The sequence below is a fragment of the Buteo buteo genome, chromosome 12, assembly GCF_964188355.1.
Source record: "Buteo buteo chromosome 12, bButBut1.hap1.1, whole genome shotgun sequence".
Taxonomy (NCBI): Eukaryota; Metazoa; Chordata; class Aves; order Accipitriformes; family Accipitridae; genus Buteo; species Buteo buteo.
This window is the reverse complement of record NC_134182.1, coordinates 32,444,272-32,462,446: the sequence shown is the minus strand read 5'-3', so window position 1 is coordinate 32,462,446 and position 18,175 is coordinate 32,444,272. Positions and strand designations below refer to the sequence as shown.

At 43.0% G+C, this 18,175-nt stretch overlaps 2 protein-coding genes, 1 long non-coding RNA gene and 1 other non-coding gene across 4 annotated transcripts; 1 reads left to right on the top strand and 3 right to left on the bottom strand.

Annotated features, from left to right (window-relative positions):
* Window positions 1-341: 341 nt before the first annotated feature.
* TOMM20 (translocase of outer mitochondrial membrane 20) lies at window positions 342-8,447 on the bottom strand. Its single transcript, XM_075043260.1, has 5 exons — window positions 8,208-8,447; window positions 3,112-3,158; window positions 2,314-2,395; window positions 1,886-2,028; window positions 342-752 (listed from the first exon to the last, which is right to left on the bottom strand). The coding sequence occupies exons 1-5, from the start codon at window positions 8,329-8,331 to the stop codon at window positions 708-710; spliced, it is 441 nt and encodes a 146-aa protein (XP_074899361.1). The 5' UTR covers window positions 8,332-8,447; the 3' UTR covers window positions 342-707.
* LOC142038146 (uncharacterized) lies at window positions 6,734-9,500 on the top strand. Its single transcript, XR_012652522.1, has 2 exons — window positions 6,734-7,816; window positions 8,818-9,500. It is a non-coding gene; the product is annotated as an uncharacterized LOC142038146 (long non-coding RNA).
* Window positions 7,378-7,512, bottom strand: LOC142038378 (small nucleolar RNA SNORA14). The gene has a single exon (XR_012652568.1). It is a non-coding gene; the product is annotated as a small nucleolar RNA SNORA14 (small nucleolar RNA).
* RBM34 (RNA binding motif protein 34) lies at window positions 9,053-16,129 on the bottom strand. The gene is made up of 10 exons (XM_075043259.1): window positions 15,838-16,129; window positions 15,524-15,666; window positions 14,226-14,445; window positions 13,577-13,636; window positions 12,954-12,997; window positions 12,382-12,465; window positions 12,108-12,171; window positions 11,938-11,980; window positions 10,185-10,303; window positions 9,053-9,421 (listed from the first exon to the last, which is right to left on the bottom strand). Exons 1-10 carry the CDS (start codon window positions 16,087-16,089, stop codon window positions 9,122-9,124), a joined length of 1,329 nt encoding a protein of 442 aa, XP_074899360.1. The 5' UTR covers window positions 16,090-16,129; the 3' UTR covers window positions 9,053-9,121.
* Window positions 16,130-18,175: the final 2,046 nt, after the last annotated feature.

Sequence of the window (18,175 nt, the reverse complement as noted above, 5' to 3'; positions counted from 1 at the left end):
TGAAATGCTAGCTGCCTGTCTTGCAAAAAGGCTTCAAGCTTTCCAAAAAAACAACCTTCATCCTCTTACAATCTGCCCCAGGTTCTATTCCGAACTGCTTTATTTCAGACACCTGCATTAACAGAGCTTTCATGTTTGCCAGATACAGTTTTGACTTGCATCACTTTGGATGTTATTGTTCCTGACAGAAATGGAGTTGTCATTCTTTCTGCAGCCAGTCATCTATTACCATTCCCCACCGTAACGCTAAAAATAAATTTTAATGTTAAGTCATTTTTAGATCATTTGCTCTCACATCCAAATGTTCTGAAATTTAAAGTAGTACTATAGGGACACACAAGTGCAGATAAATCTTTATTGCCATAACTTTGTTTTTTCAAAAATGAGCATTGGGTTTTTAATAGGTCGTAGTTTTATGTCTTTATATGTACAACATTACAACTGCATATTTTAATAATAATGAAGTTAGTGATACTTTGATAACTCAACACAGTGTATTTATAAAATGAATTCTTATCAAAATACACTTTTCACTGGGATAATAAATAAAATCCTGCGAAACCCACCTACACAAAGTTAATTTTAACTCTGGTAGAACCCGATGTGGTACACAGTCCATTAACTACTATGTTTGCCCCTTTATCCCCCTAGTGATGCTCATCTTCTGGGGTAAGAAAACATTTTTTTCCCCCTGTTGTGGTGTGACCTCATTCAACATCATCTTCAGCCAAGCACTGTGCACTTACAATTCTCTGTAAGAAGGAGAAAAACTCATTCACAATTACATAAAATTGACAGTAGGCAACTGATTATCAAGCAATGTAATTTTACACTGAACATTAAGCAGTGTAATTACTGAGCAAACTGATTGTTAAAAACAGTAATCTATTTGACATAAGTTTTTGAAGCGAGTTCTGCAGAAATTACGTACTGTGCAATCCCTAACAAAGCTGAAGTCAGATAAATAATATCCTATCAGCCTCAAGCTATTACCTCTGTGTGTGGTTTTGGCACTGTTCTCTAAGGAAACATTTTTGCTCCATTGTTTCCCCAGATGTTTACATCTTGTGTACCTGACACCTTTCAGTGTTTTTACTAACTATATCGACCTTAAACCGAAACGTAACTAGGCCTGAGCTGTAAAGAGAGCTGACTGATGCACAGCACCGAGTCTCTGCTTTATGTGAGGTAACACCATTAGGCAGCACCCTTGCACTTCCAAGAACGTAAAACATTTATTTCACAATAGACTCACCTGCTAGCATATTACCAACATTACCTGCACAGTACTCAGGCTAAAAAGGGAAAGCATTTTATACACAGAGCTACGAACACTTTTATCATCAGGGAAACCCCCAATCTTTCAAAACTGTCATGTGTTCTGGTGCTAGTTAACAATTTGTGTTTATAGCTGGCCCAGAAGCAACAGGCTAGCAAAGGCAACAGATTAATTCTAATGGACTTTTATAGCACTTACAGACACTTGTAGATATATAATTAAAAAAAAAAAAAACCACACCAAAAAAACTCCCTCAAGACCCAGTGCAAGACAGTTACCGCTTTTCTGATCCCCCAACTTGTATTTGGGAAACAGTAGATCCGGTTATAGTATCAGAGCCGCGGTCAGACGTCTCTGCTTTAGAAGAGCTTAGCATACCCTATGCATGAGAGAAGTTTTGTATTTCTATTTTACCCTGTTTGCTATTAATGCTACATGGTGTTTTTCATATATACCTCTTAATATTTCATGTGAAAAAAGCTTCTTTTAATCTAACCAAACATACAAAATACTTATTACAAAAAACAATACTCAAGACCAATGTAGCGGATAAAAGAAGTAGTTCAATTATTTTCAACCCAAAACAACAGGGAACATTTCACATACCTGGCTTATTGTAGGGAGCTTAGTTAGAAGCATTTGAAACACTGGTGGTGGAAGAGTCTGCTGTAGAACTTGTAGCAGCTGCTGCGGCTGTCCACACACAGCAATGGCATTGGTCAAGTGATCAACACCTTTCTCATATTCACCTGTATGACAAATCATAACGTTTTGAAATCAACCTTCTTCCACACTGTAAAGTATTTACATAAAACATCCATCAACAGTGGATTAAACTCCTGAGACTCAATCCACACTTTTCTTTCCTCCTCCCTCGCTGGATCTTCTGAACATAGGAGGTTAGAAACAAGTAAACAGATTTTTCCAGGTGAATTTGACTCCCCAGAAGATCTTAGTATATAAAAATCATCTTCTAGCAAAGGTAAAGAAAAACAATTTTACAACTTACCCTTCAAAAAAAATTATGCTATTACCTTGAGCTAGTAGTTCCTCGCCAAGCTGAATCTCCTCAAGAAAAAACTTCTGAACTGCTTCAGCATCTTTCAGATCAGGCAACTATAACACACAGAGTAAAACTGAAGTTGGCCCTTAAATATCAGTTAATAAACAAGTTAGCAGAAAACATTCTCAACCGAAATCAAACACACACACAACCATACTATTACACTGCAACTGGCAAAAAAGAATTAGAAGTGTCACCACTAAGTTAAATGTACATGGAATGTTTTTGAAAATCAGACTCAGGTCTCATATCATTGCATCACACACCTGTAGAGACAGAGCCTGAAATACCTCTACTCAGTTTATTAAGTACACAATTTTGTAGCAAATATAAATTCTAAGGTGTGTTATGTTTATCATAATTATATGTCTTAAAATTGGTGAAGATAAATCTATTTTTTCTTCCAGGATCCATTGGTGATAAGGAAAGAGAGATCAAATACTTCTAGCAAAAAAATATCAGGTTCAGTTATAGCTGTATCCCATCAATGATTTTTAAGTCTGAAAAGTCCTTGCACATACTGTAAAGAGGAAAACACCATCAAATCACACAGTAAATGTTGTACTTTCTAGTACAAGGCCTCTATCTGACACAAAAAAAGGAACAACCATTTCATATGGTTATTTGTGAGCAGTAAAAAAACTAAAGACTGCATATCTGCAGAAGTGTTTGTAATGCTGGAATCAAAACAGATCTTTAAACAAATCTTAGAAATAATACAAATGAAACATCTTTCAAAATAGCACTGCATTATTGAACACTGTATTACCTTGGAAAGCCCTGCTCTCTCTTTGGCAAGCTTCTGTTTCTTCCTTCCTGTAAGAATAAAAACATCTTACATTTTTAATTTGCCTTCAGATTACAGTGAATAAATCAAAGTTATTTTCAAAATAAGACCCTGGGAATATATTCCAAATACTGAAAACTGAACACGACTGCAACCCACTCTCTGCAAGAGAGTATCATTTAGAGGCCTAATGAGGGCTGGCAGTAGCATACCAACTCAAAATCGCAATTCTCCTGCGGGCTATGGTAAACACCAACCGTGCAGGGCCTGCAGCAGAGCATACCTCATGTGCTAGAGGCATGAAGAACGAAAGAGAATTAAGAGTAATAATACAGGACTTCTCTACAGGATTTCTAACAATGATTAGCCACAGAAGAACAGCCTACAAGTCAAGGCTATCTAATTTTGAACTATAATGGGGCACCACCAACAGGAACTTTAGCAGCTCACAGTATGTAAGTGTACTTTCCCAGCTGCTTTATAGCAAAGGCTTGGGAACTAGTTAAATGGGTGGCAGTATCTCATCATCCCACAGCAAGAGCAATACTAAAGCATACATTTCTGAAACCTGAGGAAAGCAAACAAACATTTACAGATTTAATTGCCCAACCTAAAGGCATAAAGTTGCACTGTTCCAGCAAAACTAGTGTAATCAAGGTGACATACAGCTTGCTTTTAATGCACTTAGGCAGGTATAAAGATATTTTATAGTAGCAGCTATTCATACAAGAAAGAATAATTATAGTAATCCTAGTTATTTCCTTAGAATAATTGTTTTTGTAAGTCATCAGTTCATCAACTGAAATAGTTACACCAATGTAACTTTCAAATATAGCCTATGGTTAAACAACTGTACTCTTACTATTTGTCCTCAGCGTCTGCTTGGTGAACATCTGTGTTGACAAAGAACAACTCTCACACAGTCCTGATTTTTCTTCTGAGACAATGTTACAAGTTTTAATGGCAACAAGTTAAAAATCTGCAGTTGTCCACATGATGAAGACATTCAGAAACACTGTTTCCTAGTAGCGATAAAGTAACATGTGCAATCTACGGACAAGATCGAGTGTTCTTTATATAAAGGGAGTCCACATTCTAACTACAGAGTTCCCCCTTTTACTTTCTACGATACCTTAATAACCCTTAGCACCTGAATTTCTACAACTTATTGACCTGTGTACGCTATTTTACAGCATCATATACAGAAAAATGCGTCATATAGAACTGTAGTATACTATAATTTTATCATTATGGTTGTTTTCAATATTAAAGAAAAATTTATCTCTTCAAAGTTGGTGCCTTCAATTAGCTCACTCCAAGTTTTCTGAGGCATTAATTTGCACAAAACTTTAAACTGCATTACTATGCAAACCAATTTTGCTAATACATAAAACCTTAAAGATTAAATTAAAATGGAAAAAAAAAAAAAAGTAGTATCTGAAATGTTTCACTGTCAAAACAAGCCATGTAGCAACTGTAGTGCATTCAGTGAAAGCATCAATGAAAAGTACAAAGAGTAATAGCTTAACATTTGTACATCATTTTCAGGAGAAAATTGTGTTTTCTTGGTGTGACTATGACATCTTTTAAATTACTACACCAGATATCACTCACCAGGTTAAGCATTCAGAGATAAAGAAAAAAAGACATGCTGCTAACTCTAACTACTTAATAAAAGCTTTTGACCACTGATCACACCATATGAAATCATGTACTTTAACCCGAAAATAGTAAAGGAATGTGAAGAATCACCAAGATTTTAAAACTGAACACTGATCTACAGAATCTTTCAAGTCCAATTACCATGTAATTTTTCTTTCTCCTCTTCATACATTTTTACAGATCTCTTTAAAAGACTACTAGCTAAAACTAGTACAAAAACCAAATAGCTCTAAAGGATATTTAGGAATTCTTCCCATACTGGTTGGCAACACTAGTTTTAAAATATCCTTAATTTTTTATCCACAGCCAAAAGTTACATTTGTAATATGACAAGCAAAAAGCAATGGCTTTGCAGGGTGGGGTGGGGGAACCAACCAAAACCTAAAAAACAAACCAAAAATGTTTTGTTTTCCCTCAGGAACCTCCAAGAAAATGAAAAACTTCCCTCTTCTCTAAAGACTTTATCACGTATAAAAAAGGGGAAGGGCAATAATCTTTCATAGAAAGAATCTTAATTAACACAGAAATGCATGTGCATCCATCCAAAACAAAGTTGGACTGCGGCTCTCAAACCGCAAGCGACTTGCAGGTCCTTCAGGCACAGCTCTTGTACGCGGGGAGTAAATTTCAAACGTGAACCAAAGGATAACCTGGCATGCTGGCACGGGTTGCAAAAATCCCAAAGTTGCCCCAGCAGCTTCACAACCAGTCCCACAAAGGAGCAGAATGACCAAAAAGCCGTTTGCATCTTCAGCTCCCATCCTTGAGGTCTGCCTTCTGCTCTCCTCTCACTCAGCTGTCCAGGCAGAAGGTGCTCTGAGGCAAAGTTCAGCATGGCCAAGAAATTCTGGCTGTCTCTGAATTAAGAGATCAGTGTCTATACTTGCACACGCAACAGTTCTGGTTTATACATTCAAGAACATGAATAGTAAACACATCTAAAATCTTATCTTAAAATATAGCTGTGGAAGCTAAGCAGCTCCAGATATTTATAGCTTTGCTACCTTTTGGTCCCGAGATTAAATATGGACATGACCCCTAACTAGCAACACGAAAAGCTAAAAAAGAACCCACAAAACCTGCTAAATAAATAAGACTAGGGCATCTGGAATACCAAAGTCCAGCAGTTCTTCGAGCCTCCCAGGAAATGACAATTATTTTTTTCCTGAAACCTGAATCTGGCCACCTCATTTTTATGATGGGCCTTTGCAAGGTAAACTTTGGTCCTTACACAGCCCAAAGAGATGTACAATGTAACGGGGACAGCAAAAAAACCCAACTGGGTTCTTCATTTGCCAGCATGTGCTTGACCAAGTATGACAGGCAATCCACTGACACGTTGGATCTCCCATCCTTCCCAAATTTTGGTGACATTGCAACATAGAGGCTGAAAAACAACCTTATCCTAAGAACGTCAGCGGAAAAGATCTGCTGTGAAGGTGGTTTCTACAAGTTTTTCATCAAATATCCCTACTATTGCCTGACAAACAGTATATCTTCACCTAAAGATCTGCAACTGGCTGCTGCATTGGACCTTTTTTTGGTCAAATATTTTACAGCCCAAGCCTTACTATCCAACAGTAGAAACACTGTAATAATTAGATCACTGGCACCACTACAGAAGCATGTGTACTAAAGAATCGGTTACAGTACTAAAAAATAAAAATGAAAACAAATTCCTTAGTATTATCTAAAGCCTTGCAACTAAAAGCAGCCCAGCGTGTCACGTCCAAGGATTGCAAGTCATACGGTGATGTCCTCCAAATGACAACAGCCATCTCCTATCAAACCACAATGGATTTTTTCCACTTTAAGGAAAGCCTTAATTCTTAATCAGAGCAAGTCTAAGGTTTATTCAGAACATTACTGGATAGAAACTCAGATAATGAAAGCAATGGGATGCAAAAATAATTTTCAGTGCTTCTGCAAAAATGTTATGTAATGCACTATTTTCTCTACTACATATTTAACATCATAAAAAGAACATGGCTGATTATACTGCCAAAAATCAAGTTTGCTTGTGCAAGACAAGCACATACCAGTTTCCTATACTAAAAATTCCCAATGAATGACTTGCACTGCAGGCAAAAAGTACTTGGAAGACACACACAAGAAGTATGCGTCTGAGATCCTACATACGTGAGCAAGGCCCTGAAGATGAAGTATTCAAAAGACGTAATTTGCTGTGGAAGAGCTTACAGAAAGTGGAATTAATACGCTTTTAAGCGTCAACACTGGTCACTCGACAAATTCAATCCATTACAACAGAATCAAAGCGTTTAAGTCACTTTTAAACGTCATCAGGTAAATATTCATTTTTAGCCCATCTAGTTATTGACTCTTCCATCCGTGAAGCTGCTGATCACGTTACGTTTACTTGCCGAGAAAGTTTACCGTAATGGTAACTTCTTATCTTTGGATTAGTTATCAAAGGCATACTACACATATTCCCATGATGGAAACAACCCAGCTCAACAAGTATCAGCTGATGTCTCATGATTCATTTGAGTACCTTGGAGGAATTTGTGTACTGACGCTTACAGCTGCACTTAAAAACCTTTGCTAATTACTAAAACTTATTTAAACAAATGTTGAAGATGTGAAATAATGAAGAGCCACAGGAGAAGAGCTCCACATTTTGGATTAATCAACAGTTTTCTCTGGCATTCGTGCTTATCCTGGAAGCTAATAACAGAGCTGCCAGGAGGGTTAAGAATGCAGCAGATGGAAAACCCGAGGGCTGACAGGGGCTCTTGCCTCACCACGGCAACAACTCCAGTGTAAGAGATCATCCCATCGTTTTACCCCGTCGTCTTCCAGGAGCAAAAAAATAAACGTCACCACACACATGCAGTGGTGAGAACAGCACGGCTGAGCGTGTGGGATAAGAAGATTTCAATTAAAAAAAACAAAAGAGGTGAACTGTTCTCAAGCCCAGCTTCTGGCGCAGAACCCACAAGTTACCCAATAACTACAGAAATGGCAGAAAACAGGCTGCGACGAAGAGACCGGTCCCCTGGTTCAGGTGACGGGACGCCGGGGTGGGGGGTGGGGGGGCAACAACCAGGGGGGGCTCGGGGCCCGACTCCCGCCACCGCCTCCGGGCGAAGGCCGCCCGCCGGCCCCCGGCCCTGCCGTAGCCTCCCGCTCCCCTCTGCCGTCCTTCCCGCCCGGTAGCGGCGGCACGGCGGGCTGAAGCGGAGGCAGAAGGCCGCTCTCCGACGGGGCTGGTGGCGGGGGACCGGGACGGGACACGGGGGCGGCGGCCGGCCCCGGAGCAGGAGGGCGCTGCGGAGGCGCCACGTGCCGCCCCCCCCCCCTCCGCCCCCGCCCCGGGGAGGGGGAGGGGAGGCGGCGGCCGTTGGAAGGCGGGGGCGCGCGCGGGAGCCGCCGGCGGCGGCCGCCCGGACACTCACGCTCCCGCAGCCGGTTCTTGAAATTCGGGTCGCTCCGTCTCTTGCGGTCGAAGTAGATGCAGTAACCGATGAAAAGGGCCCCGCAAAGGCCCGCCGCGATGGCGCTGGTCTTGCCCACCATCATCGTGCCCGGCGCCGAGGGGAAGCTCCCGCCGCCCCCTCCCGCACGGCCGGCGCCGAGCTCCGCAGGCACCTTGGGGCGAGCGGGCGGCCAGAAAGGACCCCGCTCCGCTTCCGCTGACGTCATCAGCCAGCGGCGGCAGAGGGCGCCTTGCCTAGTGCCTGCGGGGAGGCCGCCCGCCGCCGCGCATGCGCGGGCGGGACCGCTGCCTTACCTCAGCCCTCGGGTTCTGCTGGGGGGGGGAGCGCCCCGAAAAGGGGCGTCGGGGGGCTACGACACGACACGACACACGCACCCCCCCCAAGGAGCGAGGTGGGGGCCAAACCACCCGCTCCGCGGCCGGCCGGGAGAGACCCACCTGCTGCGAAGCGGGGACAGGCCGGCCTCGGCCCTCAGGCCCGAAAGACCGAATTAAAAAAAGAAGAAAAACAAAACACGGCAAAAACAAACCTAAAAAGCACCTAGGTAACGGTTTGTGTCTCGCCACAGACTCGGTCTGCGCACCAGCCGCCTTTTCGGTAGTCGTTTTGAGTAATTCCACACGACTCCAGAAGGAAGACTTGGGGTGACCCCCGCAGCAGCAGGACCTCGGCGGGAGATGGATCCCCAGGACCCGGCCGTAACGGGACATCACCACGACCGGGCTACGGCCACGAACCTCCTCCCTCTGCCTTCCAGGAGAAGCCAGGAACCCCAGAGCAAATACTAAGAACGACTACAGCTGTATTAGCAAACAGGATTTATGACAGAACGCTCTTGTATACATCAATCTTTATAACAATACTGAACGCTTTTATACGTTTGATTTTTTATCAGAAAATTGTTTGTTCTTCCCAGCTTTATTCCTAGGAAGAGTTCTTAGTCTTTTCGGTTTAGTGCTCTTCTTTAACGGGACTGCTTTTTCACCAACAAATGAATCATTAGAGCACCTGTTGTTTTTTAATGTGGTATCGACTCTGTCCTTAGGAGCACGAGACTGATCTGCACTTTTCTGTGGTGCTTTCCACTTCTCTCCACAGCGCTTCACTCTTATCTTTCTTCCCATCAGAACAGTCTCGTTGAGTTTCAGAGCAAGATGCACAGCATCCGTATTCTGCAAGAACAGGCATTCCGTTTAAAAGCAGCGTTGCTTCCAGTCGATTGCTTTCAAATAAACAGTCACCTTTCTTTAATTGTTGTAAGCAAGATTTTACAAAAAAGAGCGTGCAAACTGCTCTATTTATCAAATGACACAACTGCTCTGCTTTCCTCAGAAACACCAGCACACCCATGTAGTCCATGCACCAAGGCATAGATACTTGAAAACGGGCTACAGAACAGCTTATGTGAGACGTGAAAGACAGAGGCAGAGAGGTGAAGGAGAAACCAGGGACAAAAAGGTATTGGGCTGCAGGAAATAAACTAAGGAAGACAAGGCTGGGAGACTGGCATGAGAAAGCAAGCTGTACTGAAACCCAAACAGAGAGCAGCAGTAAGCAAACTGGCTGCAGGGAAGAATTCCACTCATATTTTGACACATAAGAAATGGGAGAACATTGTAGTTATTCCAAGCGAACTCATCTGTCCTTCCTTTAAGCCTTTCCCTTAAAGTTCATTTCTTTCACCCCAACACTTTACAACTTTTCTTTGTATACAACCTAAAATAGCTTGCTTTATATCTGCTTCTACAGAACTGGTCTTCCAAGCTGCTTTTAGCACACACAACAATGCTACCATTTAATGTCATATGCAAATCCTCAAAAGTTACTAAAAAAAAAAAAAAAGAAAGAAAAAAAAATTTAAAAGGCTATAAAGGCAAATCCCGATACAGATTTTGAAGAATTCCCAGTGTCCTGAAGCACGGCATTCATACGTACCTCAAAGAGAACATAGCCGAAGCCTTTACCCAAGCCGGTCTTTCTGTCTCTCACAATTCGCACTGCTACTACACCTCCGCAGACAGAAAAGTGTTCTCGCACAGCATCGTCACTGATGTCTGCAGGCAAGCACAAAGAAACAGATGCCTCTTCAGTCGTGACACACAGCTTTACAAGCCTGGCCCATATCCAAGCATTTTATATTTACCAGTTCAGGTACACAAACATATATATTTAAAAATATACATTAATACATAAATATGTATAGGTACACAAATATCAGTGGTTCAGAAAAATTCCAGCCAGTTAACAATGCAGACTTTATAAAGGGCTATTTACTTTGACAGTTACTGATTCACTAACTTTGAAGAGCACAATATAAATCACAAAGAAGAACAAAGGCAAAGACCAAAATAAATTTTTGAAATAATTTCATTTGTGCTTTGAACATAGTGGACATTAAGGTTTGTGCTACATTTTTGTAGCTCCTCCTTATGCCAGAATCTCCTTCTGAGAATTAATGCTGACGGTAATGAGCTTGACCTGGCAGTTCTTGGGGTCCAACACTCACTGACTGAGCCGTGAATTTTAGCTGAATGGAGGAGAAGGGGTATACAGTTTCCAGCCACAGCTGCTACACGATTATTCTAATAATGGCCGGATCTGTGAGGCTTTCTCAGTCTCAGGCCTTTATGAACAGACAAGTGTGATGTACCAATACAAAAATACAGGTTATTCTGTTTTCTCTATAGGTACGCTTCATAATATGGTAAATCTCTTTACACTGATATAATTGTATCTCTGCTAAGGGGAGGGACTGAATTTAATAGTACAGGTTTAATTACAGCAATGGGACTTAGATGTGCTGAGAAAGGTTCAAGCTGCTGACAATATTTTCAGAGCACCGCAAATATCCAGACTGTTTTTTCTGCAGGACGCACAAAGGAACACACAGTACTGACACAAGCTCTACACAACAGGCACCACAATCAGATTTGTCACCTATCCAGATTATCAGGCAGGTCAAGTTTTAGGCTGAAGTCTAAAGCCTGTTTGTTTCAGCATTACCGTTAGCAGTACATGATACTGGCTCTGCGTCAGGCCGTAGGCACAGGGCATGCCTTCAGCCTCTATACTCAGGCATCCACACTACCCCCCAAGTAAGATGCTTGTCCCAAGCATCCCAACTCCATTAATACCCTCATATGGACCACACCGGATGGCGATCCCTTCATCTACTCTCCAGTCTACTCAGAAGCTGCTGAATATTCATCAAGCACTGACCTCAACTATACAGTAAGCACCTCGACACGGGTAACAACCGATTGCCAATAGCTGCTTGGAGAGAGTCACTCACTCTGTGGCTCACAGACAGCATCAAAATGAGAAGCCATCACTGTGTTTATCACTTGGAAGTTGTTCACAGGCACCAGTACACATTTAACAGTTCAGAAAGCTATGGCCTATGCAGTTTAGTCATATTTATTTAAAAAACATCAAGCGACAACAAGAACTAAAAGTGCTTGCAGTTCTAGCTACAATAAAGAAAACGACCTGCAGAACTTGCCAGAAATTTACAGCCCCCTTAGGTGTTTCAGTTAAAAAATAAAACTGCGGTTTAAAAAGTTAATTTCAGCAAGTTATTCAGCTACCTAAACATGCTACCCTAAATATCAATAAATAAAACCCCTCTAATGTCAACATATTCCATAAATGTTAAGTAATGATGCATAACAATCCATTTCAGACTTACCATATGAGAGATTTCCCAAGAAAACGGATCGTTTATTGTCATGCTAAAGAAAACAAGAGGTACAAGACAGTAAGTTATTTGTTACAGGAAAAAAACCCCAAACAATCCCTCCCAAAAACAAAAACAAAACAAAACAGAAAACAGGTTTTATAGTCACGCATCTTACTTACCGAATTGGTTTTTGATGCAATGTCAACTCTGATGTGAAATCCACTAGCAATTTCTGTTCCGTTTCTTTTGTAGCCAAAAGCAAAAAGTTTTAAAAATGAAATGGGTAAGCGTTAGTTAGTTTACAATGTCACTGCATAGCACTATTCCAAAAGCAAATTTACTTTAAGTTTGAAAAAACATTTTCTTCTGATTCAAGCAAAAGAAAGGAGGTAGTTTAATTTATCTGTAAATCTACCCCTTCAACATGGAATGAGGAACAAAACTGAGACTTACTCATTTAGAGCCTTAATGGCATCACATTCTTCTTTAAATACAACATAAGCGTTAACAAACTTCGCATTAGGGTGCACCTTATGCCTGGAACATGAAAAAGATACATATTGTTTAAATAATTCTGATGGTGTGCAGTGCACAAGCACTTCTTGTTAAGACACATTTATGCCTCCTCTGGTTTTGTGCACAGTAACAACTTCCTTTCTCTTAAAGGTCAAGCCAGCCCCTTACATCCAAGGGAGTCTCACTGTACTTCTTATACAGCCTGTATCTGCACCCTGATCAAGCCTCCTCAGCTCATAAACATATCCAAAGGAGTTAAAGACCATTAGCATCTTCCTCCTTACTAAAATAGAATAAACGCAACCTAAGATAACTAGTACTGGTACTAGTACACCAGGCACATAATTCTTTTTCGCTTGTCAAGAAAACTTAGATATACATGAAGGTAATTACAAAAGTCAAAGAAATACAAAACAAAAAAAATTAACAAACCCAAACGTGTAACAACCAACACTTAAAAATTATTTTTGCCTTGAAAAATAAAGATGAAATTCACAAGAGGAACCTACTTTATTGCTGCTAACTTTTTGGATAAGGTGTCTTCTGCTGGAACCTTTAAGATAAAAAGAGCTTTAGTTAAGCGGGCCTAGTATCAATTTATCTCAAATATTTGTTCTTGAAGACAAAGAGGAATTTAAACAGGTACCATTCCCACCCAAAGCAATGTAGCCAGTACAGTGAGCAAATGAAGGAAGTGGCTATTCCTAGAGATGGTCTAGAAAGACCTCAGAATGAGAGAGCTTGCTTTGACTTCATCTGTTACCTTTCTTGAGTTCCCAGACTATTATCTTCAACTATTTTACAGAGTATGCTGATTTACAATCAACAGGTCTTTGCTACTATGATTTAAGAAGAGGTAAGTAATACCTTAGCTAAATGAGCAATAATAAAGGCATTCTTCTTGAAGAGAAAATACAGCTCTCATACTACCAACTACTGCTACAGGAAGAGTAAAACGTGATGAAAGATGCATCTGCAGTGCCTCTGTGGCAAGATCTCCAAGGCTTCTTCTAATGGCAAAAAATACACACCCAAACCCACTTCTGAACTAATGAAGATACAAGCCTTACTAATACTACCCTTTAAGATCAAAAAATAATTTTGTCATATAGCATTAGAGGACATAACATACCAAAGACCGGAATCGAATGGATTTTATTTGTCCATACTCTTTAAAAAGAGACTTCAGTGCCTAAACAGAAAATATTACAAATATTCAATACATTTTTGCATCCTGATAGTAAGAATTATTGTTGAATATTTATTAGTAAGATTGTTTTTACACTATTTTCATTTTACTTATACAAGGTCCATTAAAGGGCTACTAAAAATACGCAAGTAATTTGTAACTGTTTCTATGTTTCTTGCGGCAGCTTCTTATTCTACAGATTGCCAAAACTGAATTTGTACCCCTTACTATGGGAGAAAGTATAAATCTAAAATATTTTATGCAACAATCTGAAGTATTATTTGCATTCAAAATCAGAAGCAGACTAACTTTGTAATTGTAGTTCTCATCTATTAAGTCATTTTTCACTGGAAAAGAAACTAACCAATTCTACTAAAGAGAGAGCAACTGCATCCACTGCTGTAAAAAGCCTGACTGGGCTAAAACAAGAGGTTGCCTCTAAAGGTTTCTGGTAATGAGCATTAACTCTTACTTTCCCAAAAAGCCATTTTAGTCACAAATATGTGTGACTTCTCAGCTATAAACGTCCCCTCAAACTAAGGACTGTTGTAATTCTTTTCATTCCCTTAGCTGACAGAATCCAGTCACATACCTGCACAGTACAGTTGACAGGCAAGTTTCCAACAAACACTGTTCTTCTGTTCACCATTTCATCAGTCTCCTTTTTTTCCTTTTGTTGTTTCACAGTAGTGCCTGTATCTGAATTAACAATGCTTTTGGTGACGGCATGAGAAGCCCTTTTTTTTTGTTTTGCTTTGTTTTGAAGCAGTTTTTGCTCCTCGTCTTCATCCGCCTGCTCCAAAGCGCTCTCTCTTGTCAGAAAAAGATAAGCAAATTATAGTTGACAGGGAAAAAACCAGAGTTTTTGAGGTCAAAGAATTGAAGCCTCCAAGATAAATATCTAACTTACATTTTAAATTATTATGTTCAACATAAAGTTTCAAACGTTATTTTGCTTATTATGCATTAAACAAACGTATCTGACCATTCCGTAACATGGACTTGCTGTCCCCAGGACATTGCATTTGCTATTTAGTAGTGCTAATAAAGAAAGAATTCAGAATTAAATAATTTGATAGCCTCTAAAATTGAAGGGAAAGAAAAAAAACCCACAAAATCTTTGCACGCTGGAACTAAGGGGAGATTTAGTTCTTCCCAGTATCCAGGACACTCAGGACAAACAACCTTTGGGATCCATCCGTGCACAAACAAATCTCTACCTATCCAAACCTGCCATAACAGGGTGCACAACAAGCAGATCTGAAGAAGCCTCTGCAAGGCCACCGACACCAAAACAGCAAACAAGTTTCACCACACAGTGCCAGAGGGAGGACAAGGCGTTAGCCTCGGGCTACGCTCAAGCAAACTTCGCTGTACAGAGACGAGCTTCCCGCCTGCGCTGACAGCGCGTGCGCCTCGGTTCAACCCCGGGTATTTGTGAGAACGGACAGTGCAACCGAGCAGTTCCGTGTCACGGCGGATGGCGAGCGCGGTACTGACATCGAATTCTGCCTGGTACCTTGCTGCTGCTGAAACCGCCTCTGCTCCTGCCACGGCAGGTCTGCTGCGTAAAGCCAGCTGCGGTTGGAAAGCATCGCCCCGCGCCAGAGAGAACTTTTTGCCTCGATCTACAACCTCCAGGCCTGCCAGCTCTCTAACAGGGGATTTGCACTTCACGGACCTAGAACTTCAAGAAGCTGGAAGTATTTACTGCCTTCCGGAGCAAACTGCGGGGAATTTTCACAATCTTCTTAAAAATAGTCTTCTTAAACGTGAGGTTCACGACAAATAGTAGAATAGAACTTTATTGTTTCACTAAGCTCGTAATCTTATGCTTAATCTAGATGTTGTTTTTTTGAATCTTACTATAAAAAGGTATCTCCTACTCACCTGTTTGCCAATTTTTTCTCTGCCTTTGAAAGCTCCTTTTTTCTGGCTTTCTTTACTTTTATAGGGGGTTCTTGTGTGACAGACGAGTTCTGGTCTTCCGACACTTCCTCCGCTTCTTCCGTACGCTTTCTTTTCTTATTTTCCTTTAAAAAAACAAACGAACAAAAACTAACTTGAAAAACAAAACTCCAGACCTGCCCGCTCACCTGTGGGCCCACCCCGCAGCCCGCCCCCGGCATTTCCAGCCCTGAGGGGATCACCCCCGGCGACAGCACACACACCCACACACCACCCCACCCCCCCCCGCCACTCACCCCCGTCACGGCCACCAGCACCGGCGGGGCGGCGGCGCTGAAGAGGCGGGCGAGCGGCGAGGGGGCGGCGGCGGCGGCGCCCCCCGCCGCGCAGAGGCTGTCCGCCACCTGCCCCACCACGTACTCCTCCGCCTGCGCCCCCCGCCGGACCCCGCCGCGCCCCCGCGGGCGGGGAGGACGGGGGGGGGCTTCATCGCGCGCCCTTCCCGCCGGTGCGTCCTGCGGCTCCGCGCCCCGCCGGCGGGCGCCCATCCCCGGTCGCTGGGTGAGGAGGGGGGGGGGCGGGAACGGACGCGCGGTGCGTCACTTCCGGCGCGCGGGACCGGAGCGGGGCGGCCCCGCTGAGGCGGAGGGGGGATGGGGTCGGGTCGCCCTCGTACAGCTCCGTTGGGGGGGACGGGACGGACGGGCGGCGGCTTCTGCCGGGCTCCGGGTGGGCGCGGCGGGAACGCCAGACCGCAGTGAGGGTCGGTGCACGCTCGTCTGGTTTTTTTGTTTGGTTTTTTTTTTTTTTTTGACGCGTGGTACGTCATTTATTTTCCGAGACCCTCGGCTCCAAGGCTGCTGTGCTCAGTCCCAGCGGAGGAGGGTGACGGGAGTTCGGTGGTGCTGCCCGCCCTTCTGCCGTCCCAGGCCGTTTCTACTTAAAATGGCCTCGGTGGTGGGAGCGCCCCAAGAGGTTAAGGACCACCGCTGCCGGTGCCTGCAGAAAGCGTAACTTGCTTTGGCCCAGGCTGCGGCGGAAGCGCTTCTTACAGCAGCACCCTTTCTCCTTTGTCTGGCTTCAGGAGTGCTGTCCAGCCCACATGCACGATGAAGTTTAGAAAAAACAACCCCAAAAAAAAAAGAACAGAAAAAACGGCCACACAAACCCCCGTTAAAGTCCGTGCAAGATGTTCTCACCGTCCTCAAGCGCAGATGAAATGGAAACGGTCAAGAAGTCTGGCCTGCAGCGGCTGCCTGGCTGCCAGACTGAAGGACAGTGGGCGGCAAAGGGCCTGCTCGAACCCTTCCCTTACGGTGCACAGTCGCCGGGGTGGGTGACTTCACACTTACGTTTCTGGGCAGAAAGCATCCTTCTGGTGCTCGCACTGCCCCTTTTAGAGCAGCTCACCTCGAGACAAACCTGGGAAAGGATTAGAAAAGGGAAAGGGGGGAGGGGTGCGAAAAGCAACCAAAACACAACGGTCTCTGCGACTTGTTGGTCCAAGATAGACTTGGTACGCACTACAAACAAAATGGGGTTATTACAGTCTTCAGAAGTTATTACACCACCAGAAAGATCATCCTAAAGCATCACCGGGTGCTCAGTTTCCTTCCGGATTGCTTCATCCATCCCTGGGCTCCACAGCAAGCTTTTAAAGCATGTAAAGATTTTCCTGATGAAAAAAATCCCTGAAACCCAGTACTTGGTGGGGGGACTCGAGGACTGTAGCCTGGGGGACAGGAAAAGGAGGAACCAGTCATACCTCCTCCCCACCACCTTTGCTCTGTAGACAGTAGAGAGGCAAGTGCTCCGGACCAGCCTGCTGCTGCAGCTACATGGATAGGACTGGATAACTGATCCAACTGGAAAAGACCCTTTTTTGTTACGTTAATTCTCAAACAGACTGTTTTCCATCCCAGGACACAGTGCAGGTGATGCATAAGGAAGTTTGATCTGTTAACTCTCTGAAATTAGGCAGCTACCTGGGATCTCCTTTTGGACCTGCCTCTCCTGAATGTAATTTTAAATGCTAGATGATGTGATAATTGGAAAGGCATAGAAAATTACCAGGCACTTAAAAGGCTGAAGCAAATACGAACAGCTCTTCTGTTGTATCATTTTACACATTTTCTGAGCTGCCAGCATCACCAGTTTTGTTGGCACCAATGTCCAGCTGAAGGCAAAACAAGTAATCCGGCTATGGAATAAAAGTAAAGCATTAAGTCTTGACGTGCACCAGGCATCTCGTGTCTGGCCTTCTGGATGCTGGGAAAGGCAGGGACCCTCATTGATGGGATCAGCCCAAGAGAACACACAAATTCTTAAAAACTGGCAGGTGGCTGCTGCACTACTTGTATGGGCTTTTCCAATCTACCTTCACACAATAGAGTGGTTTTGTAGGTGACACAGGTGGGGCAGAACAGGCTGCACCATCAAAATACAGCAAAATTACATCGGTCAAGCATTCCAAGCTGGCTGATTGCAGAGATTCGTAATTGCTGAAGCTTGAAAAAAGGCATGCAGCCTCCAGGAACCCTGCCAGACAGTGAGTTTGAGCCCTGCAGCGACAGGAAAATTTCACTGCATGATGGAAACTACACAGTAACAAGTACATACAAGCATTGGTGGAGA

Coding starts and splice junctions, on each gene's coding strand:
- RBM34 (XM_075043259.1), bottom strand. CDS start 16,089: ATGGGCGCCCGCCGGCGGGGCGCGGAGCCGCAGGACGCACCGGCGGGA. Junction 15,667..15,837: donor TGCTGGTGGCCGTGACGGGG/GTGAGTGGCGGG, acceptor GTTTTTTTAAAG/GAAAATAAGAAAAGAAAGCG. Junction 12,998..13,576: donor CCATTCGATTCCGGTCTTTG/GTATGTTATGTC, acceptor TTTATCTTAAAG/GTTCCAGCAGAAGACACCTT.
- TOMM20 (XM_075043260.1), bottom strand. CDS start 8,331: ATGATGGTGGGCAAGACCAGCGCCATCGCGGCGGGCCTTTGCGGGGCC. Junction 3,159..8,207: donor CAAGAACCGGCTGCGGGAGC/GTGAGTGTCCGG, acceptor TTATTCTTACAG/GAAGGAAGAAACAGAAGCTT. Junction 753..1,885: donor AGCTCCCTACAATAAGCCAG/GTATGTGAAATG, acceptor TCCTTCTTACAG/AGAATTGTAAGTGCACAGTG.